The 22,784-nt window shown below is 43.7% G+C and overlaps 1 protein-coding gene across 3 annotated transcripts; it reads left to right on the top strand.

Annotated features, from left to right (window-relative positions):
• The first annotated feature begins 522 nt into the window (after nt 1-522).
• LOC115327101 lies at nt 523-8,769 on the top strand. 3 transcript variants are annotated; one of them, XM_040222228.3, is made up of 8 exons: nt 523-1,063; nt 1,435-1,698; nt 2,356-2,430; nt 4,661-4,881; nt 5,032-5,191; nt 5,336-5,434; nt 6,274-6,394; nt 6,907-8,769. In XM_040222228.3, exons 1-7 carry the CDS (start codon nt 877-879, stop codon nt 6,369-6,371), a joined length of 1,104 nt encoding a protein of 367 aa, XP_040078162.1. In that variant the 5' UTR covers nt 523-876; the 3' UTR covers nt 6,372-6,394; nt 6,907-8,769. The 3 variants fall into 3 exon arrangements, with proteins under 3 accessions (XP_040078162.1, XP_040078161.1, XP_040078163.1); XM_040222227.3 differs by having other exon boundaries at nt 6,274-6,333; XM_040222229.3 differs by lacking the exon at nt 6,274-6,394 and having other exon boundaries at nt 524-1,063.
• Nucleotides 8,770-22,784: the final 14,015 nt, after the last annotated feature.

A 22,784-nucleotide genomic window follows, 5' to 3' on the forward strand; every position in this document is an offset into this window, starting at 1 on the left:
CGAAACGCAAGAAAGACTTGGCAAACTTTTAAATATCAATTTTAAGACCAGCAGGATCAAGGTGTCAACTGGCAGGCTTTAGAAGTCTTGAGAAACAGCCAACTGGGGTGTTTTGAACACAATACACTTTGTTTGCTTCCTTTTCTAGCAAAGAAAGAAAGCCCATGAAATATAGGGTGGTTCAAGCCACCAGGCTCGATCTGAAATGGACCGTAAAAATCAATGCCTGCACGTAACAATCTAAACTTTTCGTCAGCGGTGTATTTCACAGGTCGGTTTTTTCTTGTAAAATTATAAAGCGTAGTTCTCGTTCTGTAAAAAATAAGGCCAAGAAACTTGCCAGGGTCTACGGCGGGCAGCGACGTAAACGAGAGGGGTTCATTAGCGGGATGTGTTTGGCATTCGTATCGATAGATGGCGTCGGGAGCAGCCTCCGAAGTTGCAGCCGACCAGTGAAAGAAAGCAGACGACACGCAGACGAAATCCGTTGACAGCAAAAGCGCCACCGTTATACAGACACGTTTTTTTTACTCTAAGTTTTGCTTTTATTGTCCGCATTTATTTTTTAACCGAAGGTACATTTCAAAAAGATTATGCCCATTTTAACAAACCACGGTGGTCACGAGCCGTTGCGATAAGGAGGGAGCGCCATCTATCAATACAAATGCCAAACACATCATGAGTTTTCTTTTGTTTTAGTTTTAGTAATTTTCACCTTCATAAACCATGTACACAGCATTCATATTTTATTTGGTTTCATCAATATTCGATTCATGTTTGATTTGGTTACATCACTATTTGCACACCCCTAATCTTGTTACTTCATAAAACTTGTAGGTATGCTCTTTACTGACGGTCTCAAATTGAATTTTCTAGATGTTCTCGGTCGCCCATTTTATGAAGACTGATGACGTGGCCGTGGTTCCAACACGCTGGATTAAGAACGGGACAGCTCCCTGGCCACCGTTTAAAAATACTGCAAAAGTGAACAGTGCAGTGAGGGACAGAACGGAGCCAGGCAAAGACTGGCCAAAATTTGCCTGCAGGGTCATGTCATATACAGGTAAGCTCCGCCCTGAACGCCATTAGTTTTTTTTTTTCATTCTGAAGAGAGCACTGCTCTATTGAAAGTTATTACAATCCACACTTTCGCAGAATCTACAAAAGAGAAGGGGGTTTGGTTGTGAAATAATTCTTAAAGTACATATCATATCTGACTCCCTTTTTTTAGTTACTATGGTAACGGTACTATAGACCTCCCACTGCCTATGTTAATAGGACACATTGGTAACAGCTTGATAGCTACAAAAAGGCAGCATATGCTTCATTAGCAGAAGCTACGTACAGCTTAGACAAAACTCAGCAAAATATAATGCCTCACATTCAACGCACATTTTTTATTAATTCATTATCTACATAACATCTGACTTGCAGACAGTTACGAAGTTGCCCGCAAGAGGTCCATAAAGGCGGAGGAAGAGTCCGACCTTACATCGGAAGCAGAGACATCGCAAAAAAGAATACGGCGACCTCCGACATTTTTCGATGACTACCTCACTGACAGCAGCGATGAGGAGGGAGTAACTGAAGAACCACCTCCAGAAGGTGACATTGAATTTCTCGCTGAGCCCCCACCGCCACCACCTCTTCAAAGAAAAAGTGGAGCACATTGTGGAGGAGCAGGCCAAACTGATGGTGGCAAGTCCTTTTTTCTTACACGTGTTTTGAAGGAAATGGTTTACATGAACAAATACTAGTGATAAAGTGAAATGCACAAGGTAATCAAAACAAAACTACAGATCATGTATTTCACACTTCGAATGTTTGTAATCTAGAGTTGAGAAAAGGCCTTCCTAGACCCACGTGCAGGCTGTTATGTACACAGTGCGACACTTTTAGCATGAACATGACATCGGCGCTTTTTTGTGCTTTGCTCAAGCTGTGAAACCCTTATGGGCCCTTTTCACCGCATTAGTAATTTTGGTGATATCACCTGATTTGTGTAAGTAAAGCGAGTAAACCCGACGATGTTGTGTTTGTGCTAACAGCGTCGCATAGTGTACAGTATGGGCATGGTATAGATCAGGGGTGGGCAAACCGCGGCTCGCGAGCCGCATGCGGCTCTTTGCTGGTCCAAGTGCGGCTCGCGGATCCCTCGTAAGAGGACTCCCCCCCCCCCTTCGCCCCTTTCCGCGTTTCCCCAAGAAAAAAAAGAAGAAAGGATTCCAGAATAAAGCACACTGCAGCTTGCAGTTTGACAGCCTTGTACTCCCATCCAAGGAAATACGCAACTGTGACATAGCAGTTCAACTGCTCATCCTTGTTATTACTTATGCATTGCTTGTGGTTTTTCAGATGACTTGGTGTTGCCCAAAGGAAGACCAAAAAGTGCATCTTCTTTGAACTGCTCTGCTGAACCTTCAAGCAAAGGCAAGTATATTTTGTGACTGACAGAAGAGTTAGGATGTATGTGCACTTTTGACACATGAACCTGTAAAAAGTAACTTCACTTAGTTACAAGTTTCTGGAAAATGTACCTAAAATACAGCAGGGGTGGAATAGCTGTACCATTTGCGCCAGACGCATATGTCTGCGCCATCCTGAAACATGTTGTGGAAACTGCGCCACAGCCAATACCTCGTGCCATTATGCACCAAAAGAATTGTATTTTGTCTTGGTTCCGGTTTTTATCGACCCGATTCGCAACAATGAGCGCATTTAGCTTGGTCGGCCTTGCACTCCTTTGCTCTGTTTATTCTCCCTGTGTATCTCGAGTCAGAAGCGCACGAAAAAAATTGGGGGTCAGACTCCAAGCGCTACACCACCTGCTTCTGGATTGTTATCCTTCAACCATAAGCGGTTAAAGGGCAACTCCGCTCAATTCCGAAGATTTCGGGATAATGAGTGATTTCGAATTAAAAAGCCCTAGTAAAACACACTACGTTGTTTGCTTTGCGAAAAGTGGGCTATATATTTTTAAATCTAATTTTAAACACGAGCTGAAATCGAAACCGAAACTTCGGCTCTGCCCGGCAACATTGGCCTCGGGCCGCCAAGTACATGGCCATCACGTGGTACGAGATGTCACGTGATCCTCGGCCCAACGACGGGCGGGATTGGGGCGGGCGTGTGGCAGGCGCGAGTGTCGTCTGCACCGCACTCTTCGCCACGTTTTGGTGTCTACGGCATTCGACGACGTCTGCACAACTGCGGCATAAGTCTGCGCACATGGTGTCCGTGGTGTGGATGAAACTCCGAGAGACAATAATCACAATCGGTGAGACGACGACGGCGGTTGTGACGCGGAAGACGGCGGTAACGGCGGGCGGCCGGACGGCTCCCAAGAAACGCGCTGCGCGGGCGCGTTACACCAATCATGTGGACACCGCTGAGCGCCGAGAGGCAACGTTGCTGACGTCATGCGCTACGCTCGCGCGGAGAAGTGAAAACAAGCAAAAGGGGGCCATGATAATGACGTTTAGCTCAATGTTGGCTCCGCCCATGCCATAGCCTTGACTGCGCTGTTGGTTGCGCCTGATCGCCCGCTCAAGTCAGCCGATTTCGACAACTTGGCGAGTTGCGAAGTTTGCCGGACCGTTTAAGAAACATTTAGACAGAACTGCGTCGTAACATTTCACTCGTGGTCTTCCTAGGCGATACTGAAGAGGACTGCATTGTTTTTTCAAAACCAAAAATGAAGCGGAGTTGCCCTTTAAGCACGTCAGCAGAAGTGAGGTCGAGTCGTTAAGAGTCAGATTGCCTGAGGCTCTGCGGCCCGGGATCCAGACTTCAGCCAGTTGAAGACAGGAGCAAAAGATTCCTGTTAGTACTTCATCGTTAAAAGTTGGAACCGCATTCCCACAAGATAAATCGTGATTTGATAGAACTGAAATGCGGTCCAATCCGAAACCTTGCCGGCCAGCAGCTCTCATGCAAGCGGTAGATCTGCTTGGCATACTTTAACCTTGCTCCTGCTTATCGCCTCGAATATGATAACTACGCTTAATCATAGTCTGCTGCTTCGTTATTGAGTTACACAATAGGATAAATTCGAAATTTATTGCCCTGTTCCTTCGCGCAACTGCACGTTCGTTGCTTGCGCACGTCACGTGATTCGCGCATGTAATTACTAAGACATAAACTGAAGTGCAGTGAAAACTTATCTGAGCTGCTCCTAGCCTGCTCCAGAATGTAGGTTCAGCTGCTCCCGTGGCTCCTCCCAAGTACATTTCATGAGTTCCAACCCTGTACAGATACAGATACCGAAAAATGAAAGTACCTAGGTTTTTATGTCAGGTACAACAAAGGTACCTAGATACCGATTTCGAGTTACTTGTACCTAGGTGCTTTACAACCCTGGCTGAGGCATGTCCTGTTTAAAAAAAAAAAAACTTTAGCCTTGTTGCTTTGCAGCATTGATGCATGCTGCACGTTGTAAGAATGGATAATTTGTTTGTGTAATTAAGCTAAGTGCTTCGGTAACGTGAGCAACAAGAGAAAAGTTTCTGTATCTTTAATGCTCTTACAGCTTTAAGCGATTAAAGTATTAACTCCTTGTCACCTTGAAAATGAATAAAGGCTTGTTTTTTTATCATCTTTATCGGAACACTCAATATTGATAAGGTTCTAACGTATTGCTCTTTTTTTTTTTTTTTTTTAGCTTTGGTCACAGTTCTTAGGGAACTTGAGTGTATTAAGGCACAGTTGACAAGCATGGCTACAATGTTGGCCAGAATACAGATGCATGTGAATGCTGATGACCCTACTGCCATGGCTGGTCCAGTCCATCCAGAAGACCTTCCAGTCTATCCAGTGAAGACAAGAGAGGAATTTGCCTTCCTGGAGGCTAGCTTAAAAAATGAAGCCATTTTTGCAAAGCTAGTAAGTTTCAAGTTGTTGTGCGTTACAGCCAAAGGTTATTATCCAGAACATACATGTACTGAAATAGTCATTGTTTTTCATCTTTCTTCTGTTCTTTGAGCAAGAGAAGCTTTTATGTGTGGCTTATTGTGGATAACTTTTGATTTCTAGGTGAAAGAGCTTGGCCAAATTGGAGGTAGAGATGTAGCCTCTACAACAAAAACGGTGTTTAAGAAACTTGTCGGAGATGAAGTTGCCGTCTTCTACAACAGAACCGGGCGAAACGGAAAGCAAGAAGCCGGGAAACTGAAGATCTTTAGCCTGATCTATGGTAAGAGTAATGTTTTTGTATCACTGTCTACACTATGGAGAGTAATGTGCTTGCATGCACCCGTCTTTTTTTTTTTTTTATTATTAAGTATTACTTTACAGTGATCGTTATAAAACTTCTGATAGCTGTGCATATTTTTTTCAGCTGCTGTACGTGTAACCCGCAAAACTGCAACAGACGACGAGATGGGCCGCGCCATTGGTGATTGGCTGCGCTTCGCCAACGTCCGGCTCCGTGCTCAAGGCAAGCAACAACCTAATCTTTGCAGGAAGGATACAAATACATTGAAGCTGATGATTAATCTAAAAATCTCCTGAGGCTTACAAAATGAAGAATGTAAACCATGCATGAGATCTGTAACACAGCGAAGAGTTCTATTGTACTATCGCTATACATTGAAATACAAAGAAGAGAGCTTGTGGCTTTCTACAAATGCTGCACAAACTGGCCACGAGCCAGCGAAGCTTGCACATGTGTAGTTCGACCAAGGACACTAGATTAATCTCCAACTCTTGAATGCCTTGACTGGTGCCTGGTGTGTAAGCAGTGTACTGAAAGTTATGCGCTTTGTGTTCATATTGCAATGTATTGCAATAGTACATGCTCACTTGTATCATTGCCCCTCCCAATCAAATGCACCAGCAGAAGCAGTGAGCACAACTACAAAATAACGAAGGAAGCTTTGTTTACAATAATTTCTTATTGGAAAAAAGTAAAAATTGGTTTTCTAACATACAGAATGTAGCAGCCGAATAAGAAAGTTCTGCACTCAGCTTGATTTTCTTTGTCTTGCTTTCCTAGAAAATAGGGCAGTAAAAGTATTTCTGACAGCCGTTTGTGGGACTGATTGTGTGTTGCTATTGGGTGAGGCCAGCTGAACATACAAGATGACAACACAGAGAAAATTAGACAAACACGATGCTGGACTAAACTGTTTAATGGAGTGCATTTTTATTCATTTACACAGGAGCAGGTTGGCCCCAGACGGGGCCAACTGGTTCTTTTGTAAATAAAGTATGTGGATGAAGTTAGTCCGGCATTGTGTTTGTCTCATTTTCTCTCTTCCTGTTTTTGTGCTGTAGGTTCATTTGGCCCCATCGACAAGCGCTGCACCAACAAGCTCAGCTCCGGGTCGTCACAAGGTGTATTTTGTCGCGTGTTTCAATGTTGGTTTGCTTGAGCAGGAGGACTGACAACTACTAGGTACAAGTGACTCAACAACAAATTAAAGGATTTGATAGCATGTTGGTGGGAGTTAAGAAACAAACAAAAGAGAGACACTTATGACAAGAGATGCCACGGGTGTACAGTTCAACTAGCAACATCAATAAACTACCACAAGGCATTATTTTATTTTTGCTAGTTGAGAGATGTACCTGTGTTGTCTCTTGTCATAAGTGTTTGCTACTTTGTTTGTTTTTTGCAATCAATTCACTGTTTTAAGCACTTGAACAAGATTGTCATTTTCTTTTAGTTCGTAGTTATGTGGGAAATCAGGTCAGCCTTTTTGCGGCTCTATATGAACTCTCTTTCCCACTAGGATATTTCTAGTACACCCTAATTTCTTGAGGGGTTTCCAAACCTGCAAACCATTGTCACAAAGCTAAATTTCGAATTAAGCTACACTGTTATGTTTTCCACGTATTATGATCATTTGCCACCTCAAATTTAGTTTCCGGCACTCTGTATTAATTATTTTCTTGTTTTGTTTGCAGCCAGAAAAGTCGAAAACATCCCATCGACAGAAACTGTGGTTTGACTTGGGAAGATGAAAATCAGTTTGTTTCAATTTTTTTTTTTTCTGTCTAGTCCTGTTCTAGACTTTCTTCAGCCTATTTCATATTCTATTGTCATATTTTACTTTTTAAAGTGGCAATAAGGCTATTTAATGTCTCGACTTCTGTTCTAGTCTAGTGACAGGCTTTACTGTGGTTTGACTTGGGAAGATGAAAGTCTGTTTGTTTTAATTTTTTTTTTCTGTCTAGTCCTGTTCTAGAGTTTCTTCAGCCTATTTCATATTCTATTGTCATATTTTACTTTTTAAAGCGGCAATAGGCCTATTTAATGTCTCGACTTCTGTTCTAGTCTAGTGACAGGCTTTAGTCAGTCCTTTCCGGCTTTTCTTTAATACGATACCGTTTTAGTAATCAAGTTTTTCTAACTGCTTCTACACATGGCAATTGTATATAGTGCCAGCTGGACATAAAAGGATTAGAGAGAGATAAGAAAGACACACCGTTGGACTAGCAACTGTTTAATCAGATCATCTTTTTCTTCATCTACGTTGAGTTTCTCTTCTTTTTTATCTACACTGCATTTGATTTAATTGAGGAGTTCCTTTTCTTCTAGTCTTATACTCGAGCGTCTCCTCGTCTTCCATTTGTCCACCATGGGTGCGGCCCCTCTAAGATACTCACCTTCCTTGTGGTGTAGTGCGATGGAAGGTATACCCACACACTTGTCCGCTTTTGCGTCAATAGCAAAGGCCTCCAGGATTTCTCGAGTGAACTTGTGGCGGTTTCTTGCCAGGATGTTTAGGCTAGAAAAGTCTGGTACACACAGGCACATATGACAATGGGCAGGTAGGTGCTCTGCACGCTGTGGTGGCCTTCACCGAAGCTGCATGTTCTCTCGTCTAGTCACTGATGCACCTTCCCTTCTGTCCAATGTAACATTGACTACATGACATGGGATTTGGTGCACAACCTCCTTCTCACATTTGGTGTACTTGGCAGTTCATTTTCTCCTTGTTGGCCCTCTTGTTTACATGATGAAAAATTGCACACAAAGAGACAAGGGAAAAACACAGAAGTCAGAGAGGCGCATACTCGCAACTCTGGTATATTAAGTGAAGAAAGAAAAGATGAAGCACGATTCATGACGGGGGACATCAACACCAGGGGGTAAACAGTTCAGTCATAGTGAGGTGTTCGCAAAAAGGCAACTTCTTTTTCGCTCAAAGCAACCGACGGCTGACTAACGCAGAGATCGGTCAGACTCAAGATGGTGAACGCATCGAGCACCTCGCGCGTTTGTTTATCATTAAAGTGCCCAATGATTGAGATTTTTTTCTAAAGATGGTGTGCAGATAGAGGTCTTACAATGCACCAAAAGGTTGACCTCATACAGTTTATGATCGTGCTCTCGCAGCCAGTCATTCAAACACTTTCTAGTCTGTCCGACATAGCATCTTCCACAGGGAAGAGGAATGCTGTACACTACGCTCAATGAACGAGGAGTGAAAGGCTGCACATGTTTTTTGTGGCGCGTGTCTTTTTCGCTTTGGCGCAAACCTTAGAACAAATTTGTCACATCTTTTTAGAGGCTGATAATACTACGGGCACACCATACCTACTTACCACTTGTTTTAGATTATGCGATATCTTGTGTAGATACAATCTAAAACAAGTGGCAAGTAGGTGTGCTGTGCCCACAGTAATATCAGCCCCTAAAAAAATATGACAAATTTGTTTAAGGTCTGCGCCAAAGAGAACAAATTATAAAAAACACGTGCCACAAAAAACATGTGCAGCCTTTTTTTTCCTGTTCATCGAGCGTTGTATACAGCATTCCTCTTTCCTGTGGAAGATGCTATGTCGGACAGACTAGACAGTGTTCGAATGACTGGCTGCGAGAGCACAATCATAAACTGTATGAGGTCAACCTTTTGGTGCATTGTAAGACCTCTATCTGCACACCATCTTTAGAAAAAACCTCAATCATTGGGCGCTTTAATGAAAAACAAACGCGCGAGGTGCTCAGGGCGTTCACCATCTTGAGTCTGGCCGATCGCTGCGTTAGTCAGCCGTCGGTTGCATGAGCGAAAGAGAACTTGCCTTTTTGCGAATATTCCTCTGCGACTGAACTCGACCCCCTGGTGTCGATGTCCCCTGTCATGAATCGTGCTGTCTGTCTTCTGTGTTCCTTCCTCGTCTCTTTGTGTGCAACTTTCCATCATGTAAACAAAGGGACCAACAAGGAGAAGACAAACTGCAAGGTATCTCACGAGACCAAGCACACCGAATGTGAGAAGGAGGTTGTGTACCAAATCCCACTGTCATGTGGTCAATGTTACATTGGACAGACGGGAAGGTGCATCGGTGACCAGACTAGGGAACATGCAGCTTCGGTGAAGGCCACCACTGCAGCAGGGGACCTACCCGCCCATTGTCACATGTGCCGGTGTGTACCAGAGTTTTCTAGCCTAACCATCCTAGCAAGAAACCGCCACAAGTTCACTCGAGAAATCCTGGAGGCCCTTGCTATTGACGCAAAGGCAGACGAGTGTGTGTGTGTGCCTTCCATCGCACTACACAACAAGGAAGTTGAGTACCTTAGAGGGCCGCACTTATGGCGGACAGATGGAAGATGAGAAGATGCTTGGGTATAAGATTAGAAGAAGAACTCCTCAATTAAATCAAATGCAATGTAGATAAGAAAAAAAGAGGAAGTGAAACTCAATGTAGATGAAGAGAAAGATGATCTGATGAAACAGTTCCTAGTCCAGCGGTGTATGCCTTTCTTATCTCTCTCTCTAACCCTTCTTTTATGTTCAGCTGGCACTATATAGAGCAATGAGCCAACTAGCTCAGCTTCAAGCTTCACCCGCTCTAGTCACCACTTCTTTCCAGTTTCAAGCTTGTTTCTGTAGTACATACAGATTTGTCTTAAGTTATTGGCTTGTCATTTTAACAGCTGAGTCTAGCAGCATCCTTACTCGTATGTATATGCTTTTGGTTTAATTTGAAACAATAAATGTTTTAGTACATGTACCTGACTGATTTCATCTTTGCAAGGGTAGTAAATTGCAATTATTTCGTCTCAATATGTGCTGTGATGAAAAGGAGCTTGTTAATTCTAGCGTTTTTGTTAATAGTGTGCAATATTGTGCCTTTCACAAACATTCTTTTCCTCAGTTAACGGACATGCTACGATCAAGCTTCTTCAAAAGGTGCATACAGTCAATTCTCTCCCGTTATGTGTATTGCGCACTGGAGTCCGGTGGTTCATCTTCTGGAAAACATTGCTATGTATGTGAAAAAGGACCTCCTCGAAGACCCAGGACGCAATATTTTGTTGCAAGTCTTAGCTTTTTCAGCCCTCAGAAAAGCCATGTCTGTAGTGAAACACTGCCTGTCGTTGGGTTTCAAGGAGGTTCCTTTCCAACACCCTTCTTTCAGCTTTGACTACCTGCAGTTTTGTTGGTATGCAAGTTTATAAAACATTAGATTCACATCAAAGAAAATGGTACTGCTACACTAGCAGAATATCCACAAAATGTTAGAAAGAACTTTTCAGTTGAAGACAAAAGTATTGTAATCAGACGCAGTTGCTACCCATGCAGTTCGCCTTGTTCACAGCAGAGGCGTAACTGCATGGGTAGCGGTTGCGTCTGATTTATAATATTTTTGTCTTCGTCAACTGAAAAGATCTTTCTAACATTTTGTGGATATTCTGCTAGTGTAGCAGTACCATTTTCTTTGATGTGAATTTAATGTTTTACAAACGTTGCATACCGGTTGTAAAAGTGTTTCTCGAATGTTCCTTCAATGTTAATTTAACGTTTTGCAAACATTAAATTTATGTTGAAGGAATGTTTCCTGTGTGTTCAAATAACGTATGGAAAAACATTAATCTAACGAACAGATAAACATTGTGGAAATATTAAATAAAATGACATTAAGGACATATTTCAAACATTTGGGCCAAACAAAAAAATAACATTATTATAATGTTTTGGTGCTACCTGGGAGGTTCTTCGATATTCCTTTAACAGTAAAGGAGTATAAGGCAGTATCACATATTCTGACATCTCTTTTTTTGTTACTGCAGGAAAAGTCTTTTTGAAGATGATTTAGTATTGGTGCTGTTAACCATTGGCAGGTATGAGTTCTTTCAAACTAAGAATGTAAAAACCTTGGATTGCATGGGCAGCCAAGGCATGTGTGCTTTTCTAAAATAGAAAAAGCCTGGCGTGTGTATGCCATGATATCTGAAAAATTGTTTTGAACCAAACACGGAATGCCTTGAGAAATGTATGTCTTGTGTGTCTGCAATATATTCGAGGATTTGTTTACATTTGTTACGTTTAGAGCTTGTGATGGAGCCGCAAATCGCAAGTAAAAAAAGAGATTGGGTATAACGATGGAAGAAATGTTACCACACCTCAACGAATCCTTTGATGGCTCTACAAGCACTGTCAGTTCAAATGTGGTAAATGCTGCAGGATGCAAATCCCTGCATTAGTAGCAGTGCTGCATTCTTTTTTTTTTTTATTTCCCACGATATGTAAAATGTCTATAGCAGTTCAAACCAACTTGTGGATGCCAGGAATATCCATGCAACTGATTACCTTTTATTATGATGGAAGTACTTGTTGTGCCCTTCATGGCAGCTAGGAGTTTCACAAGTTGACCTATCCTTCTGACACGTGCATGTGTAAGAACAATTATTTTTTGTCATGTTTATATGCATATAAATGTTTCCCTGAATGCTGTGCAATATGTGGTTTACCTTACTACCCTGTGTTGAGAAACAAGCGCACATTTGTTTACTCACTGATTTTGTCAAAGGGCCTAGAAAGCAAGAGCAAAGACTACAGAGACAGAGTGTATTTAAAATTGCAAACAAGAAAATCTATGACTGTGATTTTTTTTTCTTGTGTCTGCAATTCTTATGTTTATCCTTTTTTTGTTTGGGTTAAAAATATTCTACATAAAAAGGAGTACTATCTAGATCCTCCGACAGATTGCTTTGATCAGTTGGTGGTTGTGGCAACAAAAATGCAACAGTGTTCTTCAATAAACCTGTGTTCAAAACATGTTTCCTTTCTCACTCACACTTTTCATTTCTGTTTATCTATAGATGTGACGGAGAATATGTTATTGCATGACAAATTTTGCCAGGCATATTTGTTCAAACCTGTTTGTCAAGTGCCACAAATAGGAATGGTTCCATGTCTCAAAACTTTTCAAGGAGGACATTTACATCAGAAGTAAGCTTAAGCATGAGAACTTTAAAAGACGAAAGCTATAAGAGTAATTGTTGTCTTTTATAAATAGACTGCCACAAGAAGCACAGTACCCCACATCCACAGTCTTTTGGGGCCACACAATATGAGGGTGACGAGAAATAGAACACACAACTACACGAGTCTTCGAAAGATTTTATGCAGAATTATGATAAAGAACGTTTGACTGTGCTCGTGAGAGCATATGCAACTTGTGCATATAATAAGGTACGTGTTTAGCTCACCACATAGAAAAGAGCATACTAGGTTTAGCTTCGCATGGACAAACTACTTTTTATTCTCCTGAGAAGATGGCTTTTCCTTATTGTGCATTGCGGTGAAACCATAGGGTAAGTAATCTGCATGCAAATAATAAATAGCTTTTCCGAAGCCGTGGGTTTCAAAAATCAGATGAACATTCAAATGTTTCTTTCCTTACCTCATTCGTCACATCACACTATTAGGGAAAGCTATCTTTTCAATGTGACCACAGCGTGCTAACTAGTTGTATGCACCTGTGCGGCAAATCCAGATGAGTAGACATGAGGTTCTTTGTGGCATATACAGCTCTTTTTTAGACTTTGTTTCAGGCTTATGCCAAGAATGTGATAAAGTGTCCTACCTATATTGGATGAGGCTACAAATTCACCTGTAATGAAACACAGTGCAACCCCAATTCAAATCGGGTAAGAAACAGATCCAGTATCACAATATTGTAGACTCTATTTCAATTAAAAATGCCCCAGTCTACAGCATATTTCTTTATGCAATTAGGTTCTTTGCCCCTAGTTTGCTCATGTGCTATGAACTACTCTTCAAAATATTGAACTGAGGCACTTTTTTTTCCAACGACTTTAAGCAGTTTGAAAATATTTGAACACCTAGCTGTAATATAGAACACCATACTTGAGCTTGGTGAAATAGTGTGCTTCAAGTTTGTGAGAACCGGAACCAATACTATGAGTGCCTGTCATGGAGATGAGAAGGAGCCTGATCTCATACCTCGACAAATAGCAGGTAATAGCGATCATCCTGGTAGCTCTTGTTCAACATCTGATGAAAAACAAGCAGCATGTCTGAAAGCTTTAAAGGGGAGTTCGCGTTTTTTTGCACGAGTAGTTTGGCTCTGGGTTGTTGCTGACATGAGATTGTCAGCAACAACCCACCGACGACAGAAGCCCCAACAGCAGAATCCCAGGGACAGCATGGACGAACTCGTCGAGAAGGTGACTCAGGACTTGCCACTCAGTATGTCGAACCACTGGATTTCGCTGCGTACTTTACTCGAATGCTGGACCAAGTACCAGAAAACAATATATCCGAACCAGGAACAGCCCGAACAGGAATGGATGAAGATTACCAACCCCCTCCAGTTCCAGCCAGATGGGCAGAGGAGCTACGACGGGTTTTGAAGAGGCGAAGAATTGAGCACGATGTTATTCCCGTTGGGAGTCTTGGAGAAGCTGAGAGCTTGTATCAAGCGCTCACGCGAAGCTTTCAAGGCCCCCGCTCAGGATTCGCATTCACAGCCCTCTCTTTTCACATCGACGGATGCCGAAAACCCCACATGCATGTGGTCTACGACTGTGTATGGTCAAACGGATCGTGCCGATGCGGTGCCTTCTATGGGATCAACCGTCGACCAAATCGCGCTTCGGTTTGGACTTGTAATGCTACCGGGTGGGACTACTGCCGTCTCATCATGTATTTTGCTACAAACCCCCGTCGGCTCAAGCACTTTGCGGTGGCAGGAGCCGATTGGCGCGAGTACCTTGGAGCTGCGCCTGTGGAACACGGACAACATTTTGGAGGTGGAGGCTCACGAACAGTGGAGACACTACTTGGAGCATTTCCGAGTACAACTGCCTGCGAAGACTGCTCCAGAAGGGCAGAAGGCGATCAAGACGCTGTGTCGCTACGCCCAGGACCGAGTCCTGCAAGCCAAGCCCGAGGACGTCAAAACACACACACACAGAAGAATCGCTCTACCGAGTCATCGTCCAGAACCCATTATCGCCGCTAAAGAGTATATATTACCCGTACGCCTATACGGCTAGACAGTCCAGACTTGAGATTTATACGCCTAGATGATAAACGCCTGCAATGCGCGATTCAGGTTTTTAATGAACAGCTTTGCAACTGGACTACGCTCGATTGCATTCAGCTCTATTCTGACATTAACCCGCTTTTTGACGCGCCTCAGGGGGCTACACCGACGACAGAAGCCCCAAAAGCAGAAGACCCAACAGCAGAAGCCCCAACAGCAGAAGCCCCAACACCAGAAGCCCCAGCAGCAGAAGCCCCAGCAGCAGAAGCCCCAAGAGCCCCAACAGCAAATGGAAGGAATTGCCGAAAATCCTGTGAGTACCAATTTTGGCTGGCCCGGGCGGGGGGGGGGGGGGGCAAAAATTTAAAGAGTTCCGATTGGCCCGAGTGTGGTATCATTGAAAAGAGCTCGAAAAATGTAGTACAGTGGTATAGTTTGTTTCTGGATTTGGCCCGGGCCAACCTTTCGGACCCAAATTTGGGCAACTAAATTTGGCCAGGTGTGTTGGGTACTGTTCGATTTGTCTCGTCGAGCCCTTTCCAACCATACCAATGTCGACCAGTTTTGGCCTGGGCCAAATTTTGGCAATCTTGCAAATTTTTGGATTTGGTCCTACTCAGGGGTGTGATATATCAAACGAAAGGTCTTGCCGAGTACTATCCAGCAATTCAAGTCCGGTCGCGCTGCGACCAATAGGAAGCGAGATGCAATTTTTCAAACGTTTAAATTTGGCGCCAAAGTGCCAGGGTTGCCAGACTGCCTGTATGTGAAGTAGTTAAACTTGGCATAATTATTTTCTTTTATGCACACCCCGGCGAGAAGGGTATCAAACAAAAGCTAAAATTGAGCTCTATGCAACGGTGCAAGTCTAGACGTGTTAGGCATTACGGTTGCCTAGTTACCGTTTTTGTTGTAGTTGTCGACGACGGCAGTACACCTCCGAGTTTTGAGGAGTTGACAATATTAACGCCTGAAGAAGTGGAGGAGCCTTTGCGGGGAATGCCCGAAGTGGAACAGCTGCTGGGGGCAAAAGAGAGGGCTTTGGAAAGAACAGTAGACATCAAAGAGGCATTGCTGACGACGGTGGTGGACAAGTTCGAAGAGTTTGAACAAGAAATTTTAGTACGACAAGAGAATAAGATGAAGAGGATCCTGGCGCAGCAAGCAGAAAAGTGGTATATTGCGTGCCAGGTTATCAACAGAAACTTTGATCACTTAAAACTAGAAAAGCACGAGGGCAAAAGCGAAGAAAATTTTCAAGAAAGAATACACAACGAAATTAATATTGAAATGGATAGAGTGCAGGCTTTTATTAACCACTACAAAAGTTAAAGAACAGAATAAAAGTTATGGGCACTTAATGCTAGGCGTATTTATAGACTTTACGCAAGTGTGATTATTTAGACCACAACATTCTTCTTAAAAAATTAGAATACCACGGTATTAGAAGAAGAAGAAACTTAGGTGTTTAATGGCACAGCGGCAACTAAGGCCATAGTGTGCCAAACACAAGGTAAGTTAAAGGCAATACTGAAAAGACCTATAGTAGGTAGTTCCATCTTAAAACTATGGAAAATAAATTATTAAAACCTTACAAGATAGAGGCCTATAAAGGCCTCCAGAAATTTTAACCAATGCTCCGCTAACCAGAGGCACTCTAAAGGAATTTCATTCACGCAAGGAAGTATGGAAAAAGTGCCGACGATGCAAGATCGCCGGCTCTCTGCCACCACTAATTTTCAGGTAAACGTAATAGAAAAGAAAACAAACTAAAATTCATAGCCGATGTAGGATGCCAATGCTATTTAAAAACTTAAAAACTTGTTGGTGCGGCACAAGAGGTTCATCACCCAATAATAATGCCGGGTGGAACGGGACGCGATTCCGGAAAAAGGTAGAAAAAAAAGTGGTGCGTTCGTGATGGTACTTAGGACATACGATAAGAATATGCAAGACGCTCAAAAACTCGTTACAGTGTTCACATTTCGGAGCTGCCTCTGCCCGTAGGAGGTACCCATGCGTGAGATGGGTGTGTCCCAGTCTCAGACGACAGAGCACAACCTCAAAGAAGCGCTCCCTGTGTCGGCAACTTGCCCATTCCCGCAGGGTAGGTTTCACACAATGAAGCTTGTTGTGTATTTCCGTGTCCCATTCTAACTTCCACTTTTTCTGGATTGCTTTTTTAAGACTGTGTTTGTAATCAGTGTACGGAATGTCCTTGATATCCACTTGCCTCTCAATGCACGTACTGGCAGCTCTATCAGCATCCTCATTTCCTTGAATACCGACGTGACTAGGCACCCAACAGAAATTGATGTGTAAATGTGATTTTGCTGCAGTGTGCACAATGTTCCGGAGCCTAGTAACGAAGGTATTCTTTGGTACTTCCAAAGAAATAAGTGCCTTTAAAGCGCTGAGAGAATCAGAGTAGATAACAGAATGCTGGATAGCATTTTCTATAATGAATTCAACAGCTAAAATTAAAGCATATAATTCTGCAGTAAATATTGAGGCTCTGGCATCAAGACGCCTAACAACCTTCCATGTCTCGCTTATAACAGCACAACCGACAGCACAGTCACTCTTAGTACCATCTGTGAAGAAACTCCTATAGTCACTGTACGTATAAGCCACCTGGGAAAACTCCTGCTGCAGGGCAGCAACAGGAGTTTGCCGCTTATTATATTTGATCAGAGTAAAATTGATTATGGGTGCTACGCACTCCCAAGGAGCCACTGCCAGTGGAAGTTGGGCAACTAGGCTGAAACTGTCAAGGTTGTAAGCCTGTGAATACGTTTTAATTCTCTGCGTAAAAGGGGGTACGACAGATGGCTTGTTCTGGAATGTAGTTTCATAGCGAGAATCCTGAATTGCTTCCTGGATCGGATGAGAAGGGACAGAGCGAATTCTTAATGCATACTGGAAGCCTAAATAAAACAGTCTTTTTTCAAGTGAATATTCATTACTCTCAGCATATAGGCTAGGAATAGGGGACGTCCGAAAAGCACCAGTGGAAAGCCTCAGACCTTGATGGTGGATCGGGTCCAACACCTGAAGGGTAGATTGACGTGCGGATTCATACACTACACATCCGTAATCCAATTTTGAAAGAACCAAGCAGCGATAGAGACGAAGGAGACATTCCCGATCGCTACCCCAAGACTTGTGTGAAAGCACCTTTAGGAGGTTCATTGACCTTGAGCATGTCTGTTTCAGGTAAAGTACATGACTACGGAAATTCAACTTTTTATCAAATATCACTCCTAGGAACTTGTGTTCATTACGAACAGGAATTGCCTGCCCCCTTAAGGTCAGACTAGGCTCTAGGATCATGCCCCTACGTAATGAAAAGTTGACACATACTGACTTCTCTGGTGAAAAACTAAACCCATCGGCATCAGCCCACCTCATCAGACTATTAATTCCCAGCTGAAGTTGTCTCTCGCAGACCGAAATGTTACACGAACAGCAAGAGATCTGCAAGTCATCCACGTAAAGAGAATAGGAAAGTGATTGTGGGATAGACTTTCCAATAGAGTTCATTTTTATTAAAAATAGTGTTACGCTAAGAACACCACCTTGTGGAACTCCATTCTGTTGGACAAAACTACGAGAGAAGGTTGTACCAAGCTTGACATGAAAGTATCTGTCTTCCAAAAAGCTTTTGATGAGTGAGAGCATTCGGCCACGAATTCCGTACGAGACAAGATCGTTCAAAATTCCATACCTCCATGTTGTGTCATAAGCCTTCTCTATATCAAAGAAGACAGAAACACAATGCTGTCTATTAACAAAAGCCTCACGAATAGTTTTCTCAAGTCGTACGAGGTGGTCCACCGTTGATCTGTGGGCACGGAAACCGCACTGAAACTTGTCGAGGAGGTTATTTTCCTCTAAAAAATGGACCAATCTTGAGTTTACCATTCGTTCAAAGGTTTTCCCTAAGGAACTTGTGAGGGCTATGGGCCGGTAACTTGAGGGTAATGATGGATCTTTTCCTTGCTTGAGGAGCGGGATAACCTCAGCTCTTTTCCAAGAATCTGGGAAGACCCCTTCTCTCCAGATCTGGTTAAAAAAGCTTAAAAGCACCTGCAGAGTATTAGAATGCAAATGCTTGAGCATACAGTAGTGAATTCGATCTGGTCCCGGGGACGTATTTTTACTTTTATTTAATGCTGCCTGTAACTCTCGAAAAGTAAAAGGTCTATTATAGGGTTCTTGTAGTCCTCCAGAGCAATGTATTCTCTTCTTCTCTATAACACTACTATGCTTTAAAAATGCAGTCGAGTAATGCGATGAACCTGATAAAGATGCGAAGTGCTCCCCTAGAATATTGGCCTGCTGCTCAAGACTAGGCAGTACACCACCTGGCAGAACGAAAAGCGGTATGGAGAAGGCTCGATAATCCCCTTTAATCTTGTGCACTTTTTCCCAGACAACTTTTACACTGGTGTGACTATTAACGGAGGAGGTGTATGTCTTCCATGTCGTCTTTTTTGATTGACGACGGACATATCGAGCCTTCGCCCGAGCCTGTTTGAAGGCTAAAACATTTGGAGGGGTCGGGTACCGGCGTAGCACATCCCATGAACAATTTTGTTTTTTTCGGGTCTCACTGCACTCCTTAGTCCACCAAGGTTTTGGCTTAACTGGAAGGCGTGTAGAAGACTGCAGAATAGCTTTATGAGCTGCCTCAATTATAGAGGCAGTAAGGCATTTGCAGGCATCATTTACATCCAAGCCAACTAAAGTTTCAGGGTTAATCTCAGATGCACTTTCAAACATGGCCCAGTTTGCCTGGTCTACTTTCCAGCGTGGTGAACGTGTCATGAGAGAAAATGAAGGAGCAGTGCACTTTAAAATAATGGGGAAATGGTCGCTACCATATGGGTTAGGATGCACATGCCATGAGAAGTTAGGGAAAAGTGTGGCAGTCCCAATAGAGAGATCAATGCATGATGAAGAAAGGTGTTGACAGCTAAAAAAGGTAGGCTCACCAGTGTTAAAAAGACAAAGTGTTCGAGAGAATAACAGACTCAATAATTTTTCCTCGGATGTCACGACGCGTACTCCCCCATAGAGGGTTGTGACAATTAAAATCACCCATCAAAAGGAATGGCTCAGGAAGCTGGTCTAAAAACGAATTAAAATCTGAGGATTTCAAAGTAAAGGATGGTGGTATATACAAAGAGCACACTGTCAGAGCTTTGTGAAGCATGAACCGTACAGCCACTGCTTCCAGTGAGGTAGACAGTGGGACTTGTACGCAGGGCACTTCTCTCGGGAGAACTACCGCAACTCCTCCAGAAGAACCGACAGAGCAACGACGATCCTTGCGGAATACCTGGTACCGTCTGAGGAAGTTGGTGTGGCTGGGATTTAAATGAGTCTCCTGTAAGCAAAGCACACGTGGCTTGTGCTCCTCCAGCAAAAACTCCACATCATCCAGGTTATGTAGTAGCCCTCGACAGTTCCACTGCATTAGCATTGAAACCATTATTAAGATATAAAATTATGAGCACACGGATGAACAGCAAAAAAAAAAAATCATCCTTTCGGAGGGATTACAGGTGTTTTAGTTTTTTGCTTGGTTTTCGGATTCTGCCACTCCATCTCCTCCTGGTCAGACTCAGGGGTAGATGGGGAGGTGGATAGGGCAGGAGCACCGCTCTCCCGAGCTCCGCAAGCAGGCTTGCCTGCCGGCCCGGGAGGGTCGGAGCTGCGAGATCCTATCCTGCGGCCACGACCAGAACCTGACGGGAGGGTGGCAGATGTACTGGGGAGGGACTCAACCCCGTCCATCTTCTCCATCTCCTTCTGTGTTACAGAAGCTGCATGAGGGCCATGCAGCTCCTTGGTTGCAGGTGGTCTCTCCAGGGAGTGAAGCCGAGGGCCTCGCTTTTTCTCCCTGGTAGGAGACCGTGCAGACTGTACAGGCGCAGCAGGCGCTGGCCTGTCTTGGGATGTGGGAGCAGCCCGCGAACCCTCTCCGCGAAGAAAAGGAGCCTGCTGCCCCTGGGTAGGCTTTGGGGTCCTAAGGGCGGCAGCCAGGTCTTCGAGCAAGACCTGGGTTGCCCTCGACTGCATACGCGGCGCAGGACCCCGGCGCGCCACGTCGGCATACGAGCCTTGTGCAAGGAATGACCAGCGTTTCTTGGCCTCAAGGTATGTAATGTTCTCTTTAGCTTTTAAACTCAGTATCTCCTTTTCCTGCTTCCACAGGGGACAGGCACGGGAGTACGCTGCATGGGTGCCTTTGCAGTTGGAGCAGCACACAGTGCTTTCACAGACGTCTGCGACATGTTCGTTGCTGCCACACTTGGCGCAGATCTCTCTTCCACGGCAGCTCCTGGACCCGAACCTTTGGCACCTGAAACACCTTTGGGGGTTCGGCACATAAGGACGGACACGGCAGTTCAGATAGCCTGCCTTTACTGTTGCTGGGAGACAGTGCCGTTCAAAAGAAAGAATAAGATGTTTTGAGGGAATCTCCTGACCCTCGCGGCGAAGTATAATCCGCTTTACTGCAATGACACCCGAGTTTCGTAGGCCTTCGAGGATCTCATCCTCACTTACATCTAGCAGGTCCTCTTCGGAGATGACACCATGCACAGTGTTCAAAGTCCTGTGCGGTGTTACCGTGACTGAGGTCTCCACGATGCTCTTCATTTTCTGAATGGCCACACTTTGCTCTTGTGTGGTGACCTCAACAAGGAGGTCCCCAGAATGCAACTTTTTTGCTTGGTAGGAGTGTCCGATCAAATGCTCAAGAACCTTGGCAACAATGAACGGAGTCAGCTTGGCGGCAGGGCGTTGATTGTCTTCAGAGTGGACTACAAAAAACTTAACAAAGTGTTCTGTTTCTGGTGCTTTGGCGATGACTTGTTCTGGACAGGGCCGTTTGGATGCCTGCCTGGAACCGGGTTTAGAGAGAGAGGGAGCCATAAGAGGCGGAAAGTGTTCAGAACCTGTGGTGTGCCGCCCACCACGGAGCCCAACAAGGGAATAGTTAACGGACCATAACAAAAAGGGCTTTGCTGGAACCGTTAGACTATTAGCACTGCCCAGGTACTATAACCAAGTGTGGTTTTGGACGAGGAGTCTGTCGCCACCCAAGGTTAGCCCTTGCCGCCAAAGGAAATGAAAAAAGGAAAGAAGAGAAAATGAGAAGAGTGAAAAGAAGGAGAAGACAAAGGTAAAAGAGGGGAGGGGATAGTAGAAGTGGCGACTGACTGAATCATCCTGGTCGGGCCAAGCCAGGACACCCGTCTACGGGAAGCGGGGGCCGAAGTGGTGTATTGCCTCACCCGGGGGGCCCCGAAGGGTCCAAACCTGCCCCGGGCTCGGCTCAACCACCAGGATGCCCTTTTCCCCGGACACGGGAAAGCCACGCACAGCCAGACGTGGGCGGGCGAACCCGCATGGCTCGGGGTCCGTGGAGACGCCACTCTCCAAACACCTGCTTTCACAGGTGCCCCCTGCGGGGCACGGTATTAGAGGAACTACTTTAAAACTAGTAGAATCATACTTGAAACATCGTAAACAGTACGTAAATATAGCTAGTTATAGTTCTGAAATCAAACATATTACCGCTGGAGTCCCAGAAGGCAGCATACTTAGACGTTTCCTTTTCAACATTTACATAAATTACATTATCAGTCTCAACTCCGTGACGAAATTCATCATCTATGCAGATGATACTAGTGTTGTTTTTTTCAGGTACAAATAGAAATGAGTTGATAGACAGGGCTAACATGGCTTTAACTCAGCTTAAGGCTTGGGCACAGTGTAACTGCTTGAAGATCAGTACTAATAAAACAAAAGCAGTACTTTTTCGGCCAAAAAATAAAATAATAGAATTAAACAAACATTTTTCTTAATTCATGCCCAATAGAAATGCTTAGTTCCTTTAAGACTTTAGGAGTTCTCTTTTCAGAAAATATGTTTTTGGACACACATGTACATAGTGTTATTTCAAGATTATCACACGTTATTGAACTAACACATCGTCATCAGTTTGTACTCCCAACCAGCGTTAAATTATTAATTTACAACTCATTGTTTTATTCCAGTCTAAGTTATTGCCACCTTGTTTGGGGTACTGCCATGTTTACAAACCTAGAGAAACTATATTTGTTGCAGAAAAAAATGTTGAGAATTATTTCAAATGTTTTCTATCACTCTCACACTCAACAACTATTTGAACGCTTCCAAGTACTTGATATAAAACAACTATATAATTATAGGCTGACTTCCTCTTTTAAGTTGGAACAAAGTAGACACTCAAGCTTCTTTTCTGAGTTAGCCTTCCTACAGTGTCGTATACCTATGTACACTACTCGACACGTCGAATGCTGGAAAGTTTCCAAATATAATAATAACTATGGGTATCAAATGTTAAAATACATGCTCCCTAAAATACTAAATTGGATAGAGGGAAAAAAATTTACCATTGCAGCAATGTCTTTCTTTGAACTTCGCAGTGCGTTTTTAGATCTGAAACCATAATAAAACCACTTTTTTTGCTTTCAGACAGT

The sequence above is a fragment of the Ixodes scapularis genome, unplaced genomic scaffold (genome assembly GCF_016920785.2).
Source record: "Ixodes scapularis isolate PalLabHiFi unplaced genomic scaffold, ASM1692078v2 ptg002441l_1__unscaffolded, whole genome shotgun sequence".
Taxonomy (NCBI): domain Eukaryota; kingdom Metazoa; phylum Arthropoda; class Arachnida; order Ixodida; family Ixodidae; genus Ixodes; species Ixodes scapularis.

Bases quoted from the DNA above. Each gene is read 5' to 3' on its own strand.
- LOC115327101 (XM_040222227.3), top strand. From the start codon at position 877: ATGTTCTCGGTCGCCCATTTTATGAAGACTGATGACGTGGCCGTGGTT. The intron at 1,699-2,355 runs GCAAGTCCTTTT...GTGGTTTTTCAG, and splicing joins AGCAGGCCAAACTGATGGTG to ATGACTTGGTGTTGCCCAAA. The intron at 5,192-5,335 runs GTAAGAGTAATG...TATTTTTTTCAG, and splicing joins GATCTTTAGCCTGATCTATG to CTGCTGTACGTGTAACCCGC.